Raw genomic sequence first — 24,092 nt, forward strand, 5'->3', positions numbered from 1 at the left:
CAGATATATGATGTGTAACACTGTCCAGACTCACTGTCTCCTGATGCTGAGGACACAGGACAGGTTACATACAGTATTATACAGATATATGATGTGTAACACTGTCCAGACTCACTGTCTCCTGATGCTGAGGACACAGGACAGGTTACATACAGATATACAGTATTATACAGATATATGATGTGTAACACTGTCCAGACTCACTGTCTCCTGATGCTGAGGACACAGGACAGGTTACATACAGTAATATACAGTATTATACAGATATATGATGTGTAACACTGTCCAGACTCACTGTCTCCTGATGCTGAGGACACAGGACAGGTTACATACAGTATTATACAGATATATGATGTGTAACACTGTCCAGACTCACTGTCTCCTGATGCTGAGGACACAGGACAGGTTACATACAGTATTATACAGATATATGATGTGTAACACTGTCCAGACTCACTGTCTCCTGATGCTGAGGACACAGGTCAGGTTACATACAGTATTATACAGATATATGATGTGTAACACTGTCCAGACTCACTGTCTCCTGATGCTGAGGACACAGGTCAGGTTACATACAGATATACAGTATTATACAGATATATGATGTGTAACACTGTCCAGACTCACTGTCTCCTGATGCTGAGGACACAGGACAGGTTACATACAGTATTATACAGATATATGATGTGTAACACTGTCCAGACTCACTGTCTCCTGATGCTGAGGACACAGGACAGGTTACATACAGATATACAGTATTATACAGATATATGATGTGTAACACTGTCCAGACTCACTGTCTCCTGATGCTGAGGACACAGGACAGGTTACATACAGTATTATACAGATATATGATGTGTAACACTGTCCAGACTCACTGTCTCCTGATGCTGAGGACACAGGACAGGTTACATACAGTATTATACAGATATATGATGTGTAACACTGTCCAGACTCACTGTCTCCTGATGCTGAGGACACAGGACAGGTTACATACAGTATTATACAGATATATGATGTGTAACACTGTCCAGACTCACTGTCTCCTGATGCTGAGGACACAGGACAGGTTACATACAGTATTATACAGATATATGATGTGTAACAGGACCAGTAGTCCTAGGACCATGCCCCAGGACTACCTGACATGATGACTCCTTGCTGTCTTCAGTCCACCTGGCCGTGCTGCTGCTCCAGTTTCAACTGTTCTGCCTTATTATTATTTGACCATGCTGGTCATTTATGAACATTTGAACATCTTGGCCATGTTCTGTTATAATCTCCACCCGGCACAGCCAGAAGAGGACTGGCCACCCCACATAGCCTGGTTCCTCTCTAGGTTTCTTCCTAGGTTTTGGCCTTTCTAGGGAGTTTTTCCTAGCCACCGTGCTTCTACACCTGCATTGCTTGCTGTTTGGGGTTTTAGGCTGGGTTTCTGTACAGCACTTTGAGATATCAGCTGATGTACGAAGGGCTATATAAATAAATTTGATTTGATTTGATTTGAACACTGTCCAGGCTCACTGTCTCCTGATGCTGAGGACACAGGACAGGTTACATACAGATATACAGTATTATACAGATATATGATGTGTAACACTGTCCAGACTCACTGTCTCCTGATGCTGAGGACACAGGACAGGTTACATATAGATATACAGTATTATACAGATATATGATGTGTAACACTGTCCAGACTCACTGTCTCCTGATGCTGAGGACACAGGACAGGTTACATACAGTATTATACAGATATATGATGTGTAACACTGTCCAGACTCACTGTCTCCTGATGCTGAGGACACAGGACAGGTTACATATAGATATACAGTATTATACAGATATATGATGTGTAACACTGTCCAGACTCACTGTCTCCTGATGCTGAGGACACAGGACAGGTTACATACAGTATTATACAGATATATGATGTGTAACACTGTCCAGACTCACTGTCTCCTGATGCTGAGGACACAGGACAGGTTACATACAGATATACAGTATTATACAGATATATGATGTGTAACACTGTCCAGACTCACTGTCTCCTGATGCTGAGGACACAGGTCAGGTTACATACAGATATACAGTATTATACAGATATATGATGTGTAACACTGTCCAGACTCACTGTCTCCTGATGCTGAGGACACAGGACAGGTTACATACAGATATACAGTATTATACAGATATATGATGTGTAACACTGTCCAGACTCACTGTCTCCTGATGCTGAGGACACAGGACAGGTTACATACAGTATTATACAGATATATGATGTGTAACACTGTCCAGACTCACTGTCTCCTGATGCTGAGGACACAGGACAGGTTTACAGATATACAGTATTATACAGATATATGATGTGTAACACTGTCCAGACTCACTGTCTCCTGATGCTGAGGACACAGGACAGGTTACATACAGTATTATACAGATATATGATGTGTAACACTGTCCAGACTCACTGTCTCCTGATGCTGAGGACACAGGACAGGTTACATACAGTATTATACAGATATATGATGTGTAACACTGTCCAGACTCACTGTCTCCTGATGCTGAGGACACAGGACAGGTTACATACAGATATACAGTATTATACAGATATATGATGTGTAACACTGTCCAGACTCACTGTCTCCTGATGCTGAGGACACAGGACAGGTTACATACAGTATTATACAGATATATGATGTGTAACACTGTCCAGACTCACTGTCTCCTGATGCTGAGGACACAGGACAGGTTACATACAGTATTATACAGATATATGATGTGTAACACTGTCCAGACTCACTGTCTCCTGATGCTGAGGACACAGGACAGGTTACATACAGTATTATACAGATATATGATGTGTAACACTGTCCAGACTCACTGTCTCCTGATGCTGAGGACACAGGACAGGTTACATAGATATACAGTATTATACAGATATATGATGTGTAACACTGTCCAGACTCACTGTCTCCTGATGCTGAGGACACAGGACAGGTTACATACAGATATACAGTATTATACAGATATATGATGTGTATGCTGAGGACACAGGTCAGGTTACATACAGATATACAGTATTATACAGATATATGATGTGTAACACTGTCCAGACTCACTGTCTCCTGATGCTGAGGACACAGGACAGGTTACATACAGTATTATACAGATATATGATGTGTAACACTGTCCAGACTCACTGTCTCCTGATGCTGAGGACACAGGACAGGTTACATACAGTATTATACAGATATATGATGTGTAACACTGTCCAGACTCACTGTCTCCTGATGCTGAGGACACAGGACAGGTTACATACAGTATTATACAGATATATGATGTGTAACACTGTCCAGACTCACTGTCTCCTGATGCTGAGGACACAGGACAGGTTACATACAGTATTATACAGATATATGATGTGTAACACTGTCCAGACTCACTGTCTCCTGATGCTGAGGACACAGGACAGGTTACATACAGTATTATACAGATATATGATGTGTAACACTGTCCAGACTCACTGTCTCCTGATGCTGAGGACACAGGACAGCACTTTGAGATATCAGCTATTATACAGATATATGATGTGTAACACTGTCCAGACTCACTGTCTCCTGATGCTGAGGACACAGGACAGGTTACATACAGTATACAGGTTACATACAGTATTAACAGATATATGATGTGTAACACTGTCCAGACTCACTGTCTCCTGATGCTGAGGACACAGGACAGGTTACATACAGTATTATACAGATATATGATGTGTAACACTGTCCAGACTCACTGTCTCCTGATGCTGAGGACACAGGACAGGTTACATACAGTATTATACAGATATATGATGTGTCTTAACACTGTCCAGACTCACTGTCTCCTGATGCTGAGGACACAGGACAGGTTAGATATACAGTATTATACAGATATATGATGTGTAACACTGTCCAGACTCACTGTCTCCTGATGCTGAGGACACAGGACAGGTTATAGATATACAGTATTATACAGATATATGATGTGTAACACTGTCCAGACTCACTGTCTCCTGATGCTGAGGACACAGGACAGGTTACATACAGATATACAGTATTATACAGATATATGATGTGTAACACTGTCCAGACTCACTGTCTCCTGATGCTGAGGACACAGGACAGGTTACATACAGTATACATTATACAGATATATGATGTGTAACACTGTCCAGACTCACTGTCTCCTGATGCTGAGGACACAGGACAGGTTGTCCAGACTCACTATACAGTATTATACAGATATATGATGTGTAACACTGTCCAGACTCACTGTCTCCTGATGCTGAGGACACAGGACAGGTTACATACAGTATTATACAGATATATGATGTGTAACACTGTCCAGACTCACTGTCTCCTGATGCTGAGGACACAGGACAGGTTACATACAGTATTATACAGATATATGATGTGTAACACTGTCCAGACTCACTGTCTCCTGATGCTGAGGACACAGGACAGGTTACATACAGTATTATACAGATATATGATGTGTAACACTGTCCAGACTCACTGTCTCCTGATGCTGAGGACACAGGACAGGTTACATACAGTATTATACAGATATATGATGTGTAACACTGTCCAGACTCACTGTCTCCTGATGCTGAGGACACAGGACAGGTTACATACAGTATTATACAGATATATGATGTGTAACACTGTCCAGACTCACTGTCTCCTGATGCTGAGGACACAGGACAGGTTACATACAGTATTATACAGATATATGATGTGTAACACTGTCCAGACTCACTGTCTCCTGATGCTGAGGACACAGGACAGGTTACATACAGTATTATACAGATATATGATGTGTAACACTGTCCAGACTCACTGTCTCCTGATGCTGAGGACACAGGACAGGTTACATATAGATATACAGTATTATACAGATATATGATGTGTAACACTGTCCAGACTCACTGTCTCCTGATGCTGAGGACACAGGACAGGTTACATACAGTATTATACAGATATATGATGTGTAACACTGTCCAGACTCACTGTCTCCTGATGCTGAGGACACAGGACAGGTTACATACAGTATTATACAGATATATGATGTGTAACACTGTCCAGACTCACTGTCTCCTGATGCTGAGGACACAGGTCAGGTTACATACAGTATTATACAGATATATGATGTGTAACACTGTCCAGACTCACTGTCTCCTGATGCTGAGGACACAGGACAGGTTACATACAGTATTATACAGATATATGATGTGTAACACTGTCCAGACTCACTGTCTCCTGATGCTGAGGACACAGGACAGGTTACATACAGTATTATACAGATATATGATGTGTAACACTGTCCAGACTCACTGTCTCCTGATGCTGAGGACACAGGACAGGTTACATAGATATACAGTATTATACAGATATATGATGTGTAACACTGTCCAGACTCACTGTCTCCTGATGCTGAGGACACAGGTCAGGTTACATACAGTATTATACAGATATATGATGTGTAACACTGTCCAGACTCACTGTCTCCTGATGCTGAGGACACAGGACAGGTTACATACAGTATTATACAGATATATGATGTGTAACACTGTCCAGACTCACTGTCTCCTGATGCTGAGGACACAGGACAGGTTACATACAGTATTATACAGATATATGATGTGTAACACTGTCCAGACTCACTGTCTCCTGATGCTGAGGACACAGGACAGGTTACATACAGTATTATACAGATATATGATGTGTAACACTGTCCAGACTCACTGTCTCCTGATGCTGAGGACACAGGACAGGTTACATACAGTATTATACAGATATATGATGTGTAACACTGTCCAGACTCACTGTCTCCTGATGCTGAGGACACAGGACAGGTTACATACAGTATTATACAGATATATGATGTGTAACACTGTCCAGGTTCCCTGTCTCCTGATGCTGAGGACACAGGACCATGTAGTAGGTGGATTATGTAAACATTGACAACACTCAACACTCCGGATCCTGATGACACAACACAGAACCACACAGTTAATCTGTACTACGGATTCAGTGAAGAGCAGGCAAGACATGATAGCATGACCATTCTAGGGGCCACCAGACCAAGACAGACAGACATTACCTGTGCATTGTCCAGAGGTTGCTCCAGCGTTGAGTTGGTGTCGCGGCGTTTGCGCCCCTTCTTGGGGTAACCGTTGATCTTACACTCGTAGCAGGCCTCAGGAGACAGATCGTTGTCACCCACCTCTGCTGCCCCTCCTCCTCCTCCTCCTCCTCCTCCTCCTCCTCCTCCTCCTCCTCCTCCTCCTCCCTGGCCCAGACTCACACCACTACCAAAGCCCACGCCTGACACACAGTGCCTGGAACACACAGAAAGGAGTCAATCACACACACACAGGGCATAAAATCATACCCAAACACCATCTTGCGTATACATGGGCTAGCTGACAACATCACCAAAACAATGTGCACACTTCAATGGGGCAGGGGTCTATGTGTTGTTGTGATTGTGGATGGCCAGATAGCTACCAACAATGACAATAAAGTGACTCGTTTCAGCTAGTTTCATCTTGTTCTTGATACCATGTCTTTTTTAGGGGTTTTGACTGATTTCATTACAATGCTAATATGGCTAACATTCGCTAGCTAGCTAACCAACAACTGTAACGATGTATTTGAGAGACATTGTGCACATTTATATATGTTTTCAATAAATATCAGAGACAAAATGTAGTTTACATGTTGTCAACAATCTAAGCCAACCCTGTCTGTTTTGTCCCATAGTTACGCACGTGTTGGTTTTGTTGCTAAACCAAACAACTATCCATCAAAATTGGTAATGATATTGCACCTGGGTAGATCTCTCTCTCTCTCTCTCTCTCTCTCTCTCTCTCTCTCTCTCTCTCTCTCTCTCTCTCTCTCTCTCTCTCTCTCTCTCTCTCTCTCTCTCTCTCTCTCTCTCTCTCTCACTCACTCTCTCTCACTCACTCACCACTCACTCACTCACTCACCACCACTCACTCACTCACCACTCACTCACCACTCACCTCACTCACCACTCACTCACTCACTCACTCACACACACACACACACACACACACACACACACACACACACACACACACACACACACACACACACACACACACACACAACACAACACATAACACATACACAGTCTCAATCACTCACCCCTGTCCAGCGCGGTAGTATCCAGGTGGACAGCCACAGAGATACCCTCCGTCTGTGTTGGAACAGCCGTAGTTACATGGATTAGAGGAGGAGGAGCACTCGTTGATGTCACTGCACCCCCCCTGGTCTCCGTAGTTGAACCCAGTGGGACAGAGGCAACGGAAGCTCCCCAGGGTGTTATGGCACGACGCTCCCCCACAGATCTGAGTGTTCTGGCACTCGTTCTCATCTGACCACAGGAAGCAAACAACACAGACAGGAAGTCAACAAAACAAACACATGTCAAATATGGGTCAAACCTCGGCCAGAGAACACAAACAATACTGAGAAACTCTTGAAGGGAATGAGGAAACCATCTGTAGTACCGGTTCATCTGATAAACATTGGCCGTGTTCTTTTTGGGAAAGGCCACTGAATATCAATGCTGTAATTCCCATCAGTAGAGTCAAGTTAAAGTGCCAGCGACTCAGTTATAACAACAGTGTTCATGTAGAACAGTGACTCAGGGAGGGAGCTCTTCCAGTAATCTAGAGAGGAACAAGTTCAACTTCCAGGAAAGGGATGTAGATTTGATGTTGAGGGAGAGAGAAAGACAGAAGACAGACAGACAGGGGGGAGAGAAAGACAGAAGACAGACAGACAGGGGGGAGAGAAAGACAGAAGACAGACAGACAGGGGGAGAGGAAGACAGACAGACAGGGGGAGAAAGACAGAAGACAGACAGACAGGTGGGGAGAGAAAGACAGAAGACAGACAGACAGGTGGGGAGAGAAAGACAGAAGACAGACAGACAGGTGGGGGGAAAGAGAGAAAGACAGAAGACAGACAGACAGACAGGGGGGGGAGAGAAAGACAGAAGACAGACAGACAAGGGGGAGAGAAAGACAGAAGACAGACAGACAGGGGGAGAGAAAGACAGAAGACAGACAGACAGGGCGGGGAGAGAAAGACAGAAGACAGACAGACAGACAGGGGAGAGAAAGACAGAAGACAGACAGCCAGACAGGGGGAGAGAAAGACAGAAGACAGACAGACAGACAGACAGACAGACAGACAGACAGACAGACAGGACAGACAGACAGACAGGGGAGAGACAGACAGGGGGGAGAGACAGACAGGGGAGAGAAAGACAGAAGACAGACAGACAGGGGGGAGAGAAAGACAGAAGACAAACAGACAGACAGGGGGAGAGAAAGACAGAAGACAGACAGACAGGGGGGGGAGAGAAAGACAGAAGACAGACAGACAGGGGGGGGAGAGAAAGAGAGAAAGACAGAAGACAGACAGACAGGGGGAGAGAAAGACAGAAGACAGACAGACAGGGGGAGAGAAAGACAGAAGACAGACAGACAAGGGGGAGAGAAAGACAGAAGACAGACAGACAGGGGGAGAGAAAGAGAGAAAGACAGAAGACAGACAGACAGGGGAAAGAGAAGAAAGACAGAAGACAGACAGGGCGGGGAGAGAAAGACAGAAGACAGACAGACAGACAGGGGGAGAGAAAGACAGAAGACAGACAGCCAGACAGGGGAGAGAGAAAGACAGACAGACAGACAGACAGACAGACAGACAGACAGACAGACAGACAGGGGAGAGAAAGACAGAAGACAGACAGACAGGGGAGAGAAAGACAGAAGACAGACAGACAGGGGGGAGAGAAAGACAGAAGACAGACAGACAGGGGGGGAGAAGGATTGAGAGAAAGAGAGAGAGAGTCTGTACCACTCACCGACACACTGGTTCCATTGATAGTGTTGTAGGTATCCCTGAGGACAGCTACACCGGTACCCTCCCACCAGGTTCTGACAGCCATGTTGACAACGGTGGTTACCATCACACTCATCCATATCTGCCAGGGAAACCACACACACACACAAACAAACACCCCCACACACAGCATTACAATAGTTATGTGGCCATACAGTTATCTAACTGTACTGGATAGGTACAAGCAAAAAGGTGAAGTTTCTACCAAATCCCTGTTTATAGTGGAGTTATTGCCATATTGCCTATACCTATCTGATAATTTCAGATCCATATAAAGTGCCTAGGGTATGGAGTCAGCTGATCCCGAGAGAGGCAGTGATTGGCTGACCTTCACAGCTCTGTCCATTGGGGTCCATTGAGAATCCTCTAGTACACTCGCAGTTGAAGCTGCCTGGGCTGTTCTGACACACACCATTAGAGCCACACAGAGCAGGGTCCGACCCACATTCATTATTATCTACAGAGAGAGAGAGAGACATTCATTACTATCTACAGAAAGAGAGAGAGACATTCATTACTATCTACAGAGAGAGAGAGACACTCATTACTATCTACAGAGAGAGACATTACTATCTACAGAGAGAGCGAGACATCACTATCTACAGAGAGAGAGAGACATTACTATCTACAGAGAGAGAGACATTACTATCTACAGAGAGAGAGAGACATTACTATCTACAGAGAGAGAGACATTACTATCTACAGAGAGAGAGAGAGAGAGACATTACTATCTACAGAGAGAGAGAGACATTACTATCTACAGAGAGAGAGCGAGACATTACTATCTACAGAGAGAGAGAGACATTACTATCTACAGAGAGAGAGAGACATTACTATCTACAGAGAGAGAGACATCACTATCTACAGAGAGAGAGAGACATTACTATCTACAGAGAGAGAGACATTACTATCTACAGAGAGAGAGAGACATTACTATCTACAGAGAGAGAGACATCACTATCTACAGAGAGAGAGAGACATTACTATCTACAGAGAGAGAGACATTACTATCTACAGAGAGAGAGAGACATTACTATCTACAGAGAGAGAGACATTACTATCTACAGAGAGAGAGAGAGAGAGACATTACTATCTACAGAGAGAGAGAGACATTACTATCTACAGAGAGAGAGCGAGACATTACTATCTACAGAGAGAGAGAGACATTACTATCTACAGAGAGAGAGAGAGACATTACTATCTACAGAGAGAGAGAGTCTCATTACTATCTACGGAGAGAGAGAGACATTACTATCTACAGAGAGAGACATTACTATCTACAGAGAGAGACATTACTATCTACAGAGAGAGACATTACTATCTACAGAGAGAGAGAGACATTACTATCTACAGAGAGAGAGAGAGACATTACTATCTACAGAGAGAGAGAGACATTACTATCTACAGAGAGAGAGAGACATTACTATCTACAGAGAGAGAGAGAGAGAGACATTACTATCTACAGAGAGAGAGAGAGACATTACTATCTACAGAGAGTCTCATTACTATCTACAGAGAGAGAGACATTCATTACTATCTACGGAGAGAGAGAGACATTACTATCTACAGAGAAAGACTCATTACCATCTACAGAGAGAGAGAGACATTACTATCTACAGAGAGAGAGAGACATTACTATCTACAGAGAGAGAGAGAGACATTACTATCTACAGAGAGAGAGAGAGATTCATTACTATCCACGGAGAGAGAGAGACATTACTATCTACAGAGAGAGAGAGACATTACTATCTACAGAGAGAGAGAGAGACATTCATTACTATCTACGGAGAGAGAGAGAGACATTACTATCTACGGAGAGAGAGAGAGACATTACTATCTACGGAGAGAGAGACATTACTATCTACAGAGAGAGAGATAGACATTACTATCTACGGAGAGAGAGAGAGACATTACTATCTACGGAGAGAGAGAGAGACATTACTATCTACGGAGAGAGAGAGACATTACTATCTACGGAGAGAGAGAGACATTACTATCTACAGAGAGAGAGAGAGACATTACTATCTACGGAGAGAGAGAGACATTACTATCTACAGAGAGAGAGAGTCTCATTACTATCTACAGAGAGAGAGACATTCATTACTATCTACGGAGAGAGAGACATTACTATCTACAGAGAGAGAGAGTCTCATTACTATCTACAGAGAGAGAGACATTCATTACTATCTACGGAGAGAGAGAGACATTACTATCTACAGAGAGAGAGACATTCATTACTATCTACAGAGAGATACATTACTATCTACAGAAAGAGAGACTCATTACTATCTACAGAGAGAGAGACATTACTATCTACAGAGAGAGAGTCTCATTACTATCTACAGAGAGAGAGACATTCATTACTATCTACGGAGAGAGAGAGACATTACTATCTACAGAGAGAGAGACATTCATTACTATCTACAGAGAGATACATTACTATCTACAGAGAGAGAGACTCATTACTATCTACAGAGAGAGAGACATTACTATCTACAGAGAGAGACATTACTATCTACAGAGAGAGACATTACTATCTACAGAGAGAGAGATACATTACTATCTACAGAGAGAGAGACTCATTACTATCTACAGAGAGAGACATTACTATCTACAGAGAGAGACATTACTATCTACAGAGAGAGACATTACTATCTACAGAGAGAGAGACATTACTATCTACAGAGAGAGAGAGAGACATTACTATCTACAGAGAGAGAGACATTCATTACTATCTACGGAGAGAGAGAGACATTACTATCTACAGAGAGAGACATTAGTCAAAGTACTTCCGGCGCCGACAGAGATGGCCGCCTCGCTTCGCGTTCCTAGGAAACTATGCAGTTTTTTGTTTTTTTACGTGTTATTTCTTACACTAGTACCCCAGGTCATCTTAGGTTTCTTTACATACAGCCGAGAAGAACTACTGAATATAAGATCAGCGTCAACTCACCATCAGTACGACCAAGAATATGTTTTCCGCGATGCGGATCCTGTGTTCTGCCTTACAACCAGTGCCACGGAATGGTTCACATGCAGCGACCAAAAAAAAAAAAAAAAAAAAAAAAAAACGACTCAGAAAAAGAGGGAAACGAAGCGGTCTTCTGGTCAGACTCCGGAGACGGGCACATCGTGCACCACTCCCTAGCATTCTTCTTGCCAATGTCCAGTCTCTTGACAACAAGGTTGATGAAATCCGAGCAAGGGTAGCATTCCAGAGGGACATCAGAGACTGTAACGTTCTCTGCTTCACGGAAACATGGCTAACTGGAGAGACGCAATCCGAAGCGGTGCAGCCAGCGGGTTTCTCCACGCATCGCGCCGACAGAAACAAACATCTTTCTGGTAAGAAGAGGGGCGGGGGCGTATGCCTTATGGCCAACGTGACATGGTGTGATGAAAGAAACATACAGGAACTCAAATCCTTCTGTTCACCTGATTTAGAATTCCTCACAATCAAATGTAGACCGCATTATCTACCAAGAGAATTCTCTTCGATTATAATCACAGCCGTATATATCCCCCCCAAGCAGACACATCGATGGCTCTGAACGAACTTTATTTAACTCTCTGCAAACTGGAAACGATTTATCCGGAGGCTGCATTCATTGTAGCTGGGGATTTTAACAAGGCTAATCTGAAAACAAGACTCCCTAAATTTTATCAGCATATCGATTGCGCAACCAGGGGTGGAAAGACCCTGGATCATTGTTACTCTAACTTCCGCGACGCATATAAGGCCCTGCCCCGCCCCCCTTTCGGAAAAGCTGACCACGACTCCATTTTGTTGATCCCTGCCTACAGACAGAAACTAAAACAAGAAGCTCCCACGCTGAGGTCTGTCCAACGCTGGTCCGACCAAGCTGACTCCACACTCCAAGACTGCTTCCATCACGTGGACTGGGAGTTTCGTATTGCGTCAGACAACAACATTGACGAATACGCTGATACGGTGTGCGAGTTCATTAGAACGTGCGTTGAAGATGTCGTTCCCATAGCAACGATTAAAACATTCCCTAACCAGAAACCGTGGATTGATGGCAGCATTCGTGTGAAACTGAAGGCACGAACCACTGCTTTTAATCAGGGCAAGGTGTCTGGTAACATGACTGAATACAAACAGTGCAGCTATTCCCTCCGCAAGGCTATCAAACAAGCTAAGCGCCAGTACAGAGACAAAGTAGAATCTCAATTCAACGGCTCAGACACAAGAGGTATGTGGCAGGGTCTACAGTCAATCACGGACTACAGGAAGAAACCCAGCCCAGTCACGGACCAGGATGTCTTGCTCCCAGGCAGACTAAATAACTTTTTGCCCGCTTTGAGGACAATACAGTGCCACTGACACGGCCTGCAACGGAAACATGCGGTCTCTCCTTCACTGCAGCCGAAGTGAGTAAGACATTTAAACGTGTTAACCCTCGCAAGGCTGCAGGCCCAGACGGCATCCCCAGCCGCGCCCTCAGAGCATGCGCAGACCAGCTGGCCGGTGTGTTTACGGACATATTCAATCAATCCCTATACCAGTCTGCTGTTCCCACATGCTTCAAGAGGGCCACCATTGTTCCTGTTCCCAAGAAAGCTAAGGTAACTGAGCTAAACGACTACCGCCCCGTAGCACTCACATCCGTCATCATGAAGTGCTTTGAGAGACTAGTCAAGGACCATATCACCTCCACCCTACCTGACACCCTTGACCCACTCCAATTTGCTTACCGCCCAAATAGGTCCACAGACGATGCAATCTCAACCACACTGCACACTGCCCTAACCCATCTGGACAAGAGGAATACCTATGTGAGAATGCTGTTCATCGACTACAGCTCGGCATTCAACACCATAGTACCCTCCAAGCTCGTCATCAAGCTCGAGACCCTGGGTCTCGACCCCGCCCTGTGCAACTGGGTACTGGACTTCCTGACGGGCCGCCCCCAGGTGGTGAGGGTAGGCAACAACATCTCCTCCCCGCTGATCCTCAACACTGGGGCCCCACAAGGGTGCGTTCTGAGCCCTCTCCTGTACTCCCTGTTCACCCACGACTGCGTGGCCATGCACGCCTCCAACTCAATCATCAAGTTTGCGGACGACACAACAGTGGTAGGCTTGATTACCAACAACGACGAGACGGCCTACAGGGAGGAGGTGAGGGCCCTCGGAGTGTGGTGTCAGGAAAATAACCTCACACTCAACGTCAACAAAACTAAGGAGATGATTGTGGACTTCAGGAAACAGCAGAGGGAACACCCCCCATCCACATCGATGGAACAGTAGTGGAGAGGGTAGCAAGTTTTAAGTTCCTCGGCATACACATCACAGACAAACTGAATTGGTCCACTCACACAGACAGCATCGTGAGGAAGGCGCAGCAGCGCCTCTTCAACCTCAGGAGGCTGAAGAAATTCGGCTTGTCACCAAAAGCACTCACAAACTTCTACAGATGCACAATCGAGAGCATCCTGGCGGGCTGTATCACCGCCTGGTATGGCAACTGCACCGCCCTCAACCGTAAGGCTCTCCAGAGGGTAGTGAGGTCTGCACAACGCATCACCGGGGGCAAACTACCTGCCCTCCAGGACACCTACACCACCCGATGCTACAGGAAGGCCATAAAGATCATCAAGGACATCAACCACCCGAGCCACTGCCTGTTCACCCCGCTGTCATCCAGAAGGCGAGGTCAGTACAGGTGCATCAAAGCTGGGACCGAGAGACTGAAAAATAGCTTCTATCTCAAGGCCATCAGACTGTTAAACAGCCACCACTAACATTGAGTGGCTACTGCCAACACACTGTCAATGACACTGACTCTACTCCAGCCACTTTAATCATGGGAATTGATGGGAAATGATGTAAATATATCACTAGCCACTTTAAACAATGCTACCTTATATAATGTTACTTACCCTACATTGTTCATCTCATATGCATACGTTGATACTGTACTCTATATCATCGACTGCATCCTTATGTAATACATGTATCACTAGCCACTTTAACTATGCCACTTGGTTTACATACTTATCTCATATGTATATACTGTACTCGATATCATCTACTGTATCTTGCCTATGCTGCTCTGTACCATCACTCATTCATATATCCTTATGTACATATTCTTTATCCCCTTACACTGTGTATAAGACAGTAGTTTTTTTTGGAATTGTTAGTTAGATTACTTGCTCGTTATTACTGCATTGTCGGAACTAGAAGCACAAGCATTTCGCTACACTCGCATTAACATCTGCTAACCATGTGTATGTGACAAATAAAATTTGATTTGATTTGATTTGATTTGATCTACTATGTACAGAGAGAGACATTACTATCTACAGAGAGAGACATTACTATCTACAGAGAGAGACATTACTATCTACAGAGAGAGAGAGACATTACTATCTACAGAGAGAGAGAGAGACATTACTATCTACAGAGAGAGTCTCATTACTATCTACAGAGAGAGAGAGACATTACTATCTACAGAGAGAGAGAGAGACATTACTATCTACAGAGAGAGAGACATTCATTCCTATCGACAGAGAGAGAGACATTCATTACTATCTACAGAGAGAGAGAGAGAGACTCATTACTAACTACAGAGAGAGAGAGACATTACTATCTACAGAGAGAGAGAGACATCACTATCTGGAAGGAGAGCGGGAGAAGAGAGGAGGAGAGAGGGGAGAGTGGGGGTGAGCGAGAGGTAGAGAGAGAAAGACCATTGGTCAACAACAGACTGTCTGAGTGACTTACCGACTGATTTACTGACTGACTGACTGACTGGGTGCATCTGTTTGACCTTGGCCAGTGCAGGACCAATGGAATGGTCTCAAATATGCAACCTTCACCCACCTTGTTACTCGGGCTAGGTAAAACTAATTCACCACAGACTGACTGGCTGATTGACCAATGGACAGAGGGAGGCTGTCTAGCCACAAAGTCATGGGAGCTGAAGTGCGGAATGGAAAACCCCTGTTGTAACCATGGCAACAGACTGCAAAATTCCACAACAAGTCATTGTTAAGTTGTCATGGTGACAGTTCAGTTGAGCCCAATCTGATGTGTGATAGCAGACGGAGAACATTAAAGAGACTTTTTATGGGGAGAGATGGAAGATAAGTGGCTACATTTGGTTATGTTTGTAAAGCCTAGTCGAGTGGAGGAGGGAGGAGTTTGTGTGTGTGTGTGTGTGTGTGTGTGTGTGTGTTACCTATGCAGGCAGTATGGTGCTGGGTGAAGCCTGGAGGACATTTGCAGGTGAATCCTCCAATGGTGTTCACACACAGGAACTGACAGTTGTGCTGTTTGCTCTGACACTCATCCAGATCTGAGAGGAGGGGGAGAGAGGAGAGAGAGGGGGAGAGAGAGAGAGAGGGGGATAGAGAGAGAGGGGGAGAGAGAGAGAGAGAGGGGGAGAGAGAGGGGGATAGAGAGAGAGGGGGATAGAGAGAGAGAGAGGGGAGAGAGGGGGATAGAGAGAGGGGGATAGAGAGAGAGGGGGATAGAGAGAGGGGGTTAGAGAGAGGGGGATAGGGAGAGGGGATAGAGAGAGAGAGGGGGATAGAGAGAGAGAGAGGGGGATAGAGAGAGAGAGGGGGATAGAGAGAGGGGGATAGGGAAAGAGGGGATAGAGAGAGGGGGATAGAGAGAGGGGATAGAGAGAGGGGGATAGAGAGAGGGGGAAAGAGAGAGAGAGAGGGATAGAGAGAGAGGGGGATAGAGAGAGAGGGGGATAGAGAGAGAGGAGGATAGAGAGAGAGGGGATAGAGAGAGAGGGGGATAGAGAGAGAGAGGGATAGAGAGAGAGGGGGATAGAGAGAGGGGGAAGAGAGAGAGAGAGAGGGATAGAGAGAGTAAAGGTTAGATTCCAGCTCCACAACTGTATAGAGTTAGTTTCCAGTCCTTCTCCTGTCAGTGACCTGTTGATGAACTGCCACAGAACCAGACCCCGGAAACATGGTGGAAACCAGGCAGAAAGTTTTTGCGTGTGTCTGAATGTGTGTGTCTGAGTGTGTTTGTGTGTATGTGTCTGTGTGAGTGACTGAGTGTGTATGTGTGTCTGAGTGTGTGTGTCTGTGCGTGTCTGTGTGCGTGAGCATGTGTAGATACTGTAAACATAGCTGTCGCCAAGAGTGGTAATGAGCAATATGGACTAATTATGTTTGTATAAACTCCCCAAACTGACCATACACACTGATAAACACATGACCTACCAGACGCAACAGATCACAATCTCTGCTCACCACATACACGGAAATGCACACACTGTGTGTGTGAGGCTGTCACTGTGACTGTGACTGTGTGTGTGTTGTTGTGTGTGTGTGTCTGTGCATGTCTCACCTCGGCAGCTCTTGCCGTCCTCCTGCAGGATGTATCCTCTGGGACAGGAACAGAGGTAGCTTCCCTCTGTGTTCTTACAGAGGAAGTTACACGGCTTAGGAGCCTGCACACACTCATCCATATCTACACAGGAGAGACAAGTTACACTCATCCATATCTACACAGGAGAGACACGTTACACTCATCCAAATCTACACAGGAGAGACAAGTTACACTCATCCATATCTACACAGGAGAGACACGTTACACTCATCCAAATCTACAACGGAAAAAAAAGTTACACTCATCCATATCTACACAGGAGAGACAAGTTACACTCATCCATATCTACACAGGAGAGACACGTTACACTCATCCAAATCTACAACGGAAAAAAAAGTTACACTCATCCATATCTACACAGGAGAGACAAGTTACACTCATCCATATCTACACAGGAGAGACACGTTACACTCATCCATATCTACACAGGAGAGACAAGTTACACTCATCCATATCTACACAGGAGAGACAAGTTACACTCATCCATATCTACACAGGAGAGACAAGTTACACTCATCCACATCTAGAGAGAAGAGAGAAGTTACACTCATCCATATCTACACAGGAGAGACAAGTTACACTCATCCATATCTACACAGGAGAGACAAGTTACACTCATCCATATCTACACAGGAGAGACAAGTTGCACTCATCCATATCTACACAGGAGAGAGACAAGTTACACTCATCCATATCTACACAGGAGAGACAAGTTACACTCATCCATATCTACACAGGAGAGACAAGTTACACTCATCCATATCTACACAGGAGAGACAAGTTACACTCATCCATATCTACACAGGAGAGACAAGTTGCACTCATCCATATCTACACAGGAGAGAGACAAGTTACACTCATCCATATCTACACAGGAGAGACAAGTTACACTCATCCATATCTACACAGGAGAGACAAGTTACACTCATCCATATCTACACAGGAGAGACCAGTTACACTCATCCATATCTACACAGGAGAGAGACAAGTTACGCTCATCCATATCTACACAGGAGAAAGACATGTTACACTCATCCATATCTACACAGGAGAGAGACAAGTTACACTCATCCATATCTTGAGAGGAGAGAGAAGTTACACTCATCCATATCTACACAGGAGAGAGACAAGTTACACTCATCCATATCTAGAGAGGAGAGAGAGAAGTTACACTCATCCATATCTACACAGGAGAGAGACAAGTTACACTCATCCATATCTAGAGAGGAGAGAGAGAAGTTACACTCATCCATATTTACACAGGAGAGAGAGAAGTCACATTCATCCACATCTACACAGGAGAGAGAGAAGTTACACTCATCCATATCTACACAGGAGGAGAAAGCCTGGTCAAAGGTAGTGCACTAAGTAGGAAATAGAGTGTGATTTGGGGCTGGACCTTAGACAGTGTTAGTGTCGTAGTCTTACCCACACACAGGGTGCCAGTGATGTCTGTGGTGTACCCAGTTTTACACACACAGCTGTAGGAGCCCAGGCTGTTGACACACTGTCCGTTCACACACAGGTTCCCCATCACACGACACTCATCTATGTCTGAGGGAGAGAGAGTCCTGTCAACTACCACATTATCATCATAAACACACACTTATCAATGTCTGAGGGAGAGAGAGTCCTGTCAACTCCAACATTATCATAATAAATACACACTTATCTATGTCTGAGGCAGAGAGAGTCCTGTCAACTACAACATTATCAAAATAAACACACACTTATCAATGTCTGACGGAGAGAGAGTCCTGTCAACTACAACATTATCCTAATAAACACACTCATCTATGTCGGAGGGAGAGAGAGTCCTGTCAACTACAACATTATCATAATAAACACACACTCATCTATGTCGGAGGGAGAGAGAGTCCTGTCAACTACAACATTATCATAATAAACACACACTCATCTATGTCGGAGGGAGAGAGAGTCCTGTCAACTACAACATTATCCTAATAAACACACACATCTATGTCGGAGGGAGAGAGAGTCCTGTCAACTACAACATTATCATAATAAACACACTTATCAATGTCTGAGGGAGAGAGAGTCCTGTCAACTCCAACATTATCCTAATAAACACACACTCATCTGCATTTGCCTGAGTAGTCCTCAGGTAGATCCCAACCGTCCATAAAGTGGAGGTAGTTTGGTGAGACCTGAAGACAATGTGATGTCACAGAGCTATTGCCTCGGCTTTAGCTCAGTGGACTAGTGATTGTGTACCATCCATGGTGCAGGGTTGTGTATAGATATGAGTGAGTATTTCTACCTTTGCCGTCTGTTGTGTATCCGGGCCCCAGTGGACACATCTTCTTGTAGTGTGTGGTCCCAGGAAGAGGACACAGCTCACAGTTAGAGCCCCAGCCTCGTCCTCCGTCACAGCAACACTCAGACTTAGTCACACTGTTCCTGCTACTGGACTGCATCTGGCACAGTGTAGTCAACACCTCCGTGAAACACAGTCCCTGGCGGTTATCTAGATGAGAGGGAGAGAGAGAGAGAGAGTGAGTGAGAGATAGAGTGAGAGTGTGAGTGAGAAAGATGTAGAGAAAGGGGTGTATTTACCTATACATTCAGTCTGTGTAGGGTTGGCGCTGAAGCCTTGGTCACACCTGCAGCGATAGCTTCCAACCGTGTTCTCACAACGACCGTTCTCACAGATACCTGGCTTAGCAGAGCATTCGTTCAGATCTACACACACACACACACACACACACACACACACACACACACACACACACACACACACACACACACACACGGTGGAGATGTAGTGATTAAATCCAGAACAGATCTGCTGGGTAGTCTGCATAAAACTATATCAGATATTGTGAGATGAATGTCAGTTTATTGCAGTAGTTCACCAGATGGACAAATCCCCATGAAGTGTGATGGTTCTAACCTCAACGGCACCCTACATGAACTACAGATCCATTAGCACATGTATTGTTTGCTACTACAAGTAGATGATAGGAATATTGTGTGTGTGTACATTGTATGGGATCATACTCCTCTTTGGTGTCTTGGTAAGTTTGGTGTATATGTGAATTGAATAACCCCATAACATAGACCAGCCATGAACTGGTGATAAAACCAGAATTGTATGTGTTAGTGTGTGTGTCTTACCTATGCAGCCCTCTCCGTTAGGGGCCCGTGTGTAACCAGGGTTACAGATACACATGTAGGTCCCGATGAGGTTCTTACAGCGCATCCCTCTGCTCTCACAGTCATCCAGCCCATCCTCACACTCATTCTGGTCTGCAGGGGAGGGGAGAGAACACACACCGTGAGTGTGTGTACAATAATGTGTGTGCTTGTATCTGAGTGTGTGTGTGTGAGCATGCATGAATTTGTGCACGAGTGTGTCGAAGCTTGTGTGTGTGTGTGCGCGTGTGCATGTGTGTATGTGTGTGACAAAGTGCTTTCCTGGGTAACAGAGGATGTGTGTTTCCAGCCCTCCCAGAGTATATAAAGGTCTGTTTATAATAGTAATGTAAATACCAGCCTATAGTCCACACACTGACATCTTCCTCCTGTCTCCTGTCTGTCTCTGACTCAACACTGGTTCCCTCTCCTCCCCTTGTAAAACCCTTGTTATGCTCTCTCTCTCCCACACAGTGTTTATAAAGTCTTATTCCGATACAGAGAGTTGAGGCAGGGGTGAGGTGGAGACACCAAGCCTTATGTAAGATGGTAGATAGCTGAAGCCTCATACAGTGACGTCACCGGGGATGAGAAGTAACTGTCACCTCAGAATCCTAAAAGACATTTCTGGTTTAGCTGCACTGTACTGACGACAGACTATGGAATGTTGAATGTTTCTCTACATTCCCATAGTCCCTGCTGTACCTACAGTCTCTACAGTCCATTTAGTATCTATAGCAGATTCCAGTCCCTGCTGTACCTACAGTCTCTACAGTCCATTTAGTATCTATAGCAGATTCCAGTCACTGCCATACCTACAGGCCCTAAAGTAAGATTTCGCTACACTCGCATTAACATCTGCTAACCATGTGTATGTGACAAATAAAATTTGATTTGATTTGATTTTAAGATATCTATAGTATATTATAAACTGGGTGATTCAAACCCTGAATGCTGATTGGCTGACAGCCATGGTATATCAGACCGTATACCATGGGTATAACTGTCACGCCCTGACCTTAGTTATCTTTGTTTTCTTTATTATTTTGGTTAGGTCAGGGTGTGACAAGGGTGGTTGGTTTAGTTTTTGTATTGTCTAGGTGTTTTGCCCTGTCTAGGGTTTTTTGTATATCTATGGGGTTTTAGTATGTCTAGGTACATGTAGGTCTATGGTGGCCTGAATTGGTTCCCAATCAGAGACAGCTGTTTATCGTTGTCTCTGATTGGGGATCCTATTTAGGTTGCCATTTTCCATTTTGGTTTTGTGGGTTATTGTCTATGTGTCAGTACGCGTGTATCATAGCGTTTGTGTTGTTTTGTATAGATTGTTCAGTTTTTATTCTTCATTATAAGAAGTATGTATTCTTATCACGCTGCACATTGGTCTCCTTCTTATGACGAACGTGACAATAACAAACAAATGTTTACTGCTCTAATTACATTGGTAACCAGTTTATAATAGCAATAGGCACTCTGTGCGTTGTGCTTAAGAACAGCCCTTAGCCGTGGTACATTGGCCCTATACTACACCCCTTAGGCCTTATTGCTTAAATCCAGTCCCTACTAGATATCTATAGCAGATTCCAGTCCCTACAGGCCTATAGTAAGATATCTATAGCAGATTCCAGTCCCTACAGGCCTATAGTAGATATCTATAGCAGATTCCAGTCCCTACAGACCTATAGTAAGATATCTATAGCAGATTCCAGTCCCTATGGCCTATAGTAGATATCTATAGCAGATTCCAGTCCCTACAGGCCTATAGTAGATATGTATAGCAGATTCCAGTCCCTAAGGCCTACAGTAGATATATATAGTAGATTCCAGTCCCTACAGGCCTATAGTAAGAAATCTATAGCAGATTCCAGTCCCTACAGACCTATAGTAAGATATCTATAGCAGATTCCAGTCCCTACAGACCTATAGTAGGATATCTACAGCAGATTCCAGTCCCTACAGACCTATAGTAGATATCTATAGCAGATTCCAGTCCATACAGGCCTATAGTAAGATATCTATAGCAGATTCCAGGGACTGGAAGATATCTATAGCAGATTCCATTCCCTACAGACCTATAGTAGATATCTATAGCAGATTCCAGTCCATACAGGCCTATAGTAGATATCTATAGCAGATTCCAGTCCCTACGGCCTATAGTAGATATCTATAGCAGATTCCAGTCCCTACGGCCTATAGTAAGACACATATAGCAGATTCCAGTCCCTACAGACCTATAGTAAGATATCTATAGCAGATTCCAGTCCCTACAGGCCTATAGTAGATATCTATAGCAGATTCCAGTCCCTACAGACCTATAGTAGATATCTATAGCAGATTCCAGTCCCTACAGGCCTATAGTAGGTATCTATAGCAGATTCCAGTCCCTACAGGCCTATAGTAGATATCTATAGCAGATTCCAGTCCCTACAGGCCTATAGTAGATATCTATAGCAGATTCCAGTCCCTATGGCTTATAGTAGATATCTATAGCAGATTCTAGTCCCTACAGGCCTATAGTAAGATATATATAGCAGATTCCAGTCCCTACAGGCCTATAGTAAGATATCTATAGCAGATTCCAGTCCCTACAGACCTATAGTAAGATATCTATAGCAGATTCCAGTCCCTACAGGCCTATAGTAGATATCTATAGCAGATTCCATTCCCTACAGACCTATAGTAGATATCTATAGCAGATTCCAGTCCCTACAGGCCTATAGTAAGATATCTATAGCAGATTCTAGTCCCTACAGGCCTATAGTAGATATCTATAGCAGATTCCAGTCCCTACGACCTATAGTAGATATCTATAGCAGATTCCAGTCCATACAGGCCTATAGTAGATATCTATAGCAGATTCCAGTCGCTGCATTAGCTTTACCTCTGCACATCCTCTTGTCCTCTCGCAGCACGTAGCCTGTTGGACATTTACACTCGTAGGAACCAATCACGTTCACGCAGCGGAACGCACACAGCAAAAGATTCTGGGAACACTCATTCACATCTGGAGACGGGGGACGGGGACGGGGGGGTGAAAGAGCGAGGGAGAGAGAGAGGAGGGGGGTGAGGGAGAAGATAAGAGAAAAGTCAGGTTGTGGGGACGGAACAGAAATGTATGTAGTATGTAGTATGTTACATAGGTTTCTTCCTAGTATGCTACATAGGGTTCTTCCTAGTATGCTACATAGGGTTCTTCCTAGTATGCTACATAGGGTTCTTCCTAGTATGCTACATAGGGTTCTTCCTAGTATGCTAGAAAGTGTGTCAGAGTGAGCATACCTTCACAAGACATCATGGGTCCGGGTTCGAAGCCTTCGTCACATGCACACTCAAACGCTCCAATCACGTTAGTGCACGTTCCATTTCCACACGGGTTCCCCAGGTCACACTCATTAGTATCTACGAAACACAAATACCATCTGTTTCACAATTACTCCATTACTGGTAGAGAGAGTGTGTGTGTGTGTGTGTGTGTGTGTAAGGTTAACACCTACCTTCACAGTTGATCCCTGAGGTGTCGAGTCGGAAGCCAAAGGGACACTCACATCGGAACGACCCGTCCGTGTTGATACACTGACCGTT

General features: G+C 44.5%; 1 protein-coding gene across 1 annotated transcript in view; it reads right to left on the reverse strand.

The window, feature by feature from the left end:
- Positions 1-1,440: 1,440 nt before the first annotated feature.
- The window catches only part of LOC112240592 (fibrillin-1-like), a gene marked incomplete at its 5' end in the record, with an annotated part of 109,543 nt that continues 86,891 nt past the window's right edge, over positions 1,441-24,092 (reverse strand). The window contains 14 exon segments of the mRNA XM_042314308.1: positions 1,441-1,536; positions 6,139-6,376; positions 7,209-7,437; positions 8,938-9,057; positions 9,304-9,432; positions 16,183-16,299; positions 17,313-17,435; positions 18,783-18,908; positions 19,636-19,842; positions 19,932-20,057; positions 20,493-20,624; positions 23,392-23,514; positions 23,790-23,909; positions 24,005-24,092. The exon segment at positions 24,005-24,092 is cut by the window's right edge and continues 38 nt beyond it. Of these exon segments, the coding sequence (XP_042170242.1) occupies positions 1,456-1,536; positions 6,139-6,376; positions 7,209-7,437; positions 8,938-9,057; positions 9,304-9,432; positions 16,183-16,299; positions 17,313-17,435; positions 18,783-18,908; positions 19,636-19,842; positions 19,932-20,057; positions 20,493-20,624; positions 23,392-23,514; positions 23,790-23,909; positions 24,005-24,092 (1,959 nt within the window).

This window comes from Oncorhynchus tshawytscha, unplaced genomic scaffold (genome assembly GCF_018296145.1).
Source record: "Oncorhynchus tshawytscha isolate Ot180627B unplaced genomic scaffold, Otsh_v2.0 Un_contig_5576_pilon_pilon, whole genome shotgun sequence".
Classification (NCBI taxonomy): Eukaryota; Metazoa; Chordata; class Actinopteri; order Salmoniformes; family Salmonidae; genus Oncorhynchus; species Oncorhynchus tshawytscha.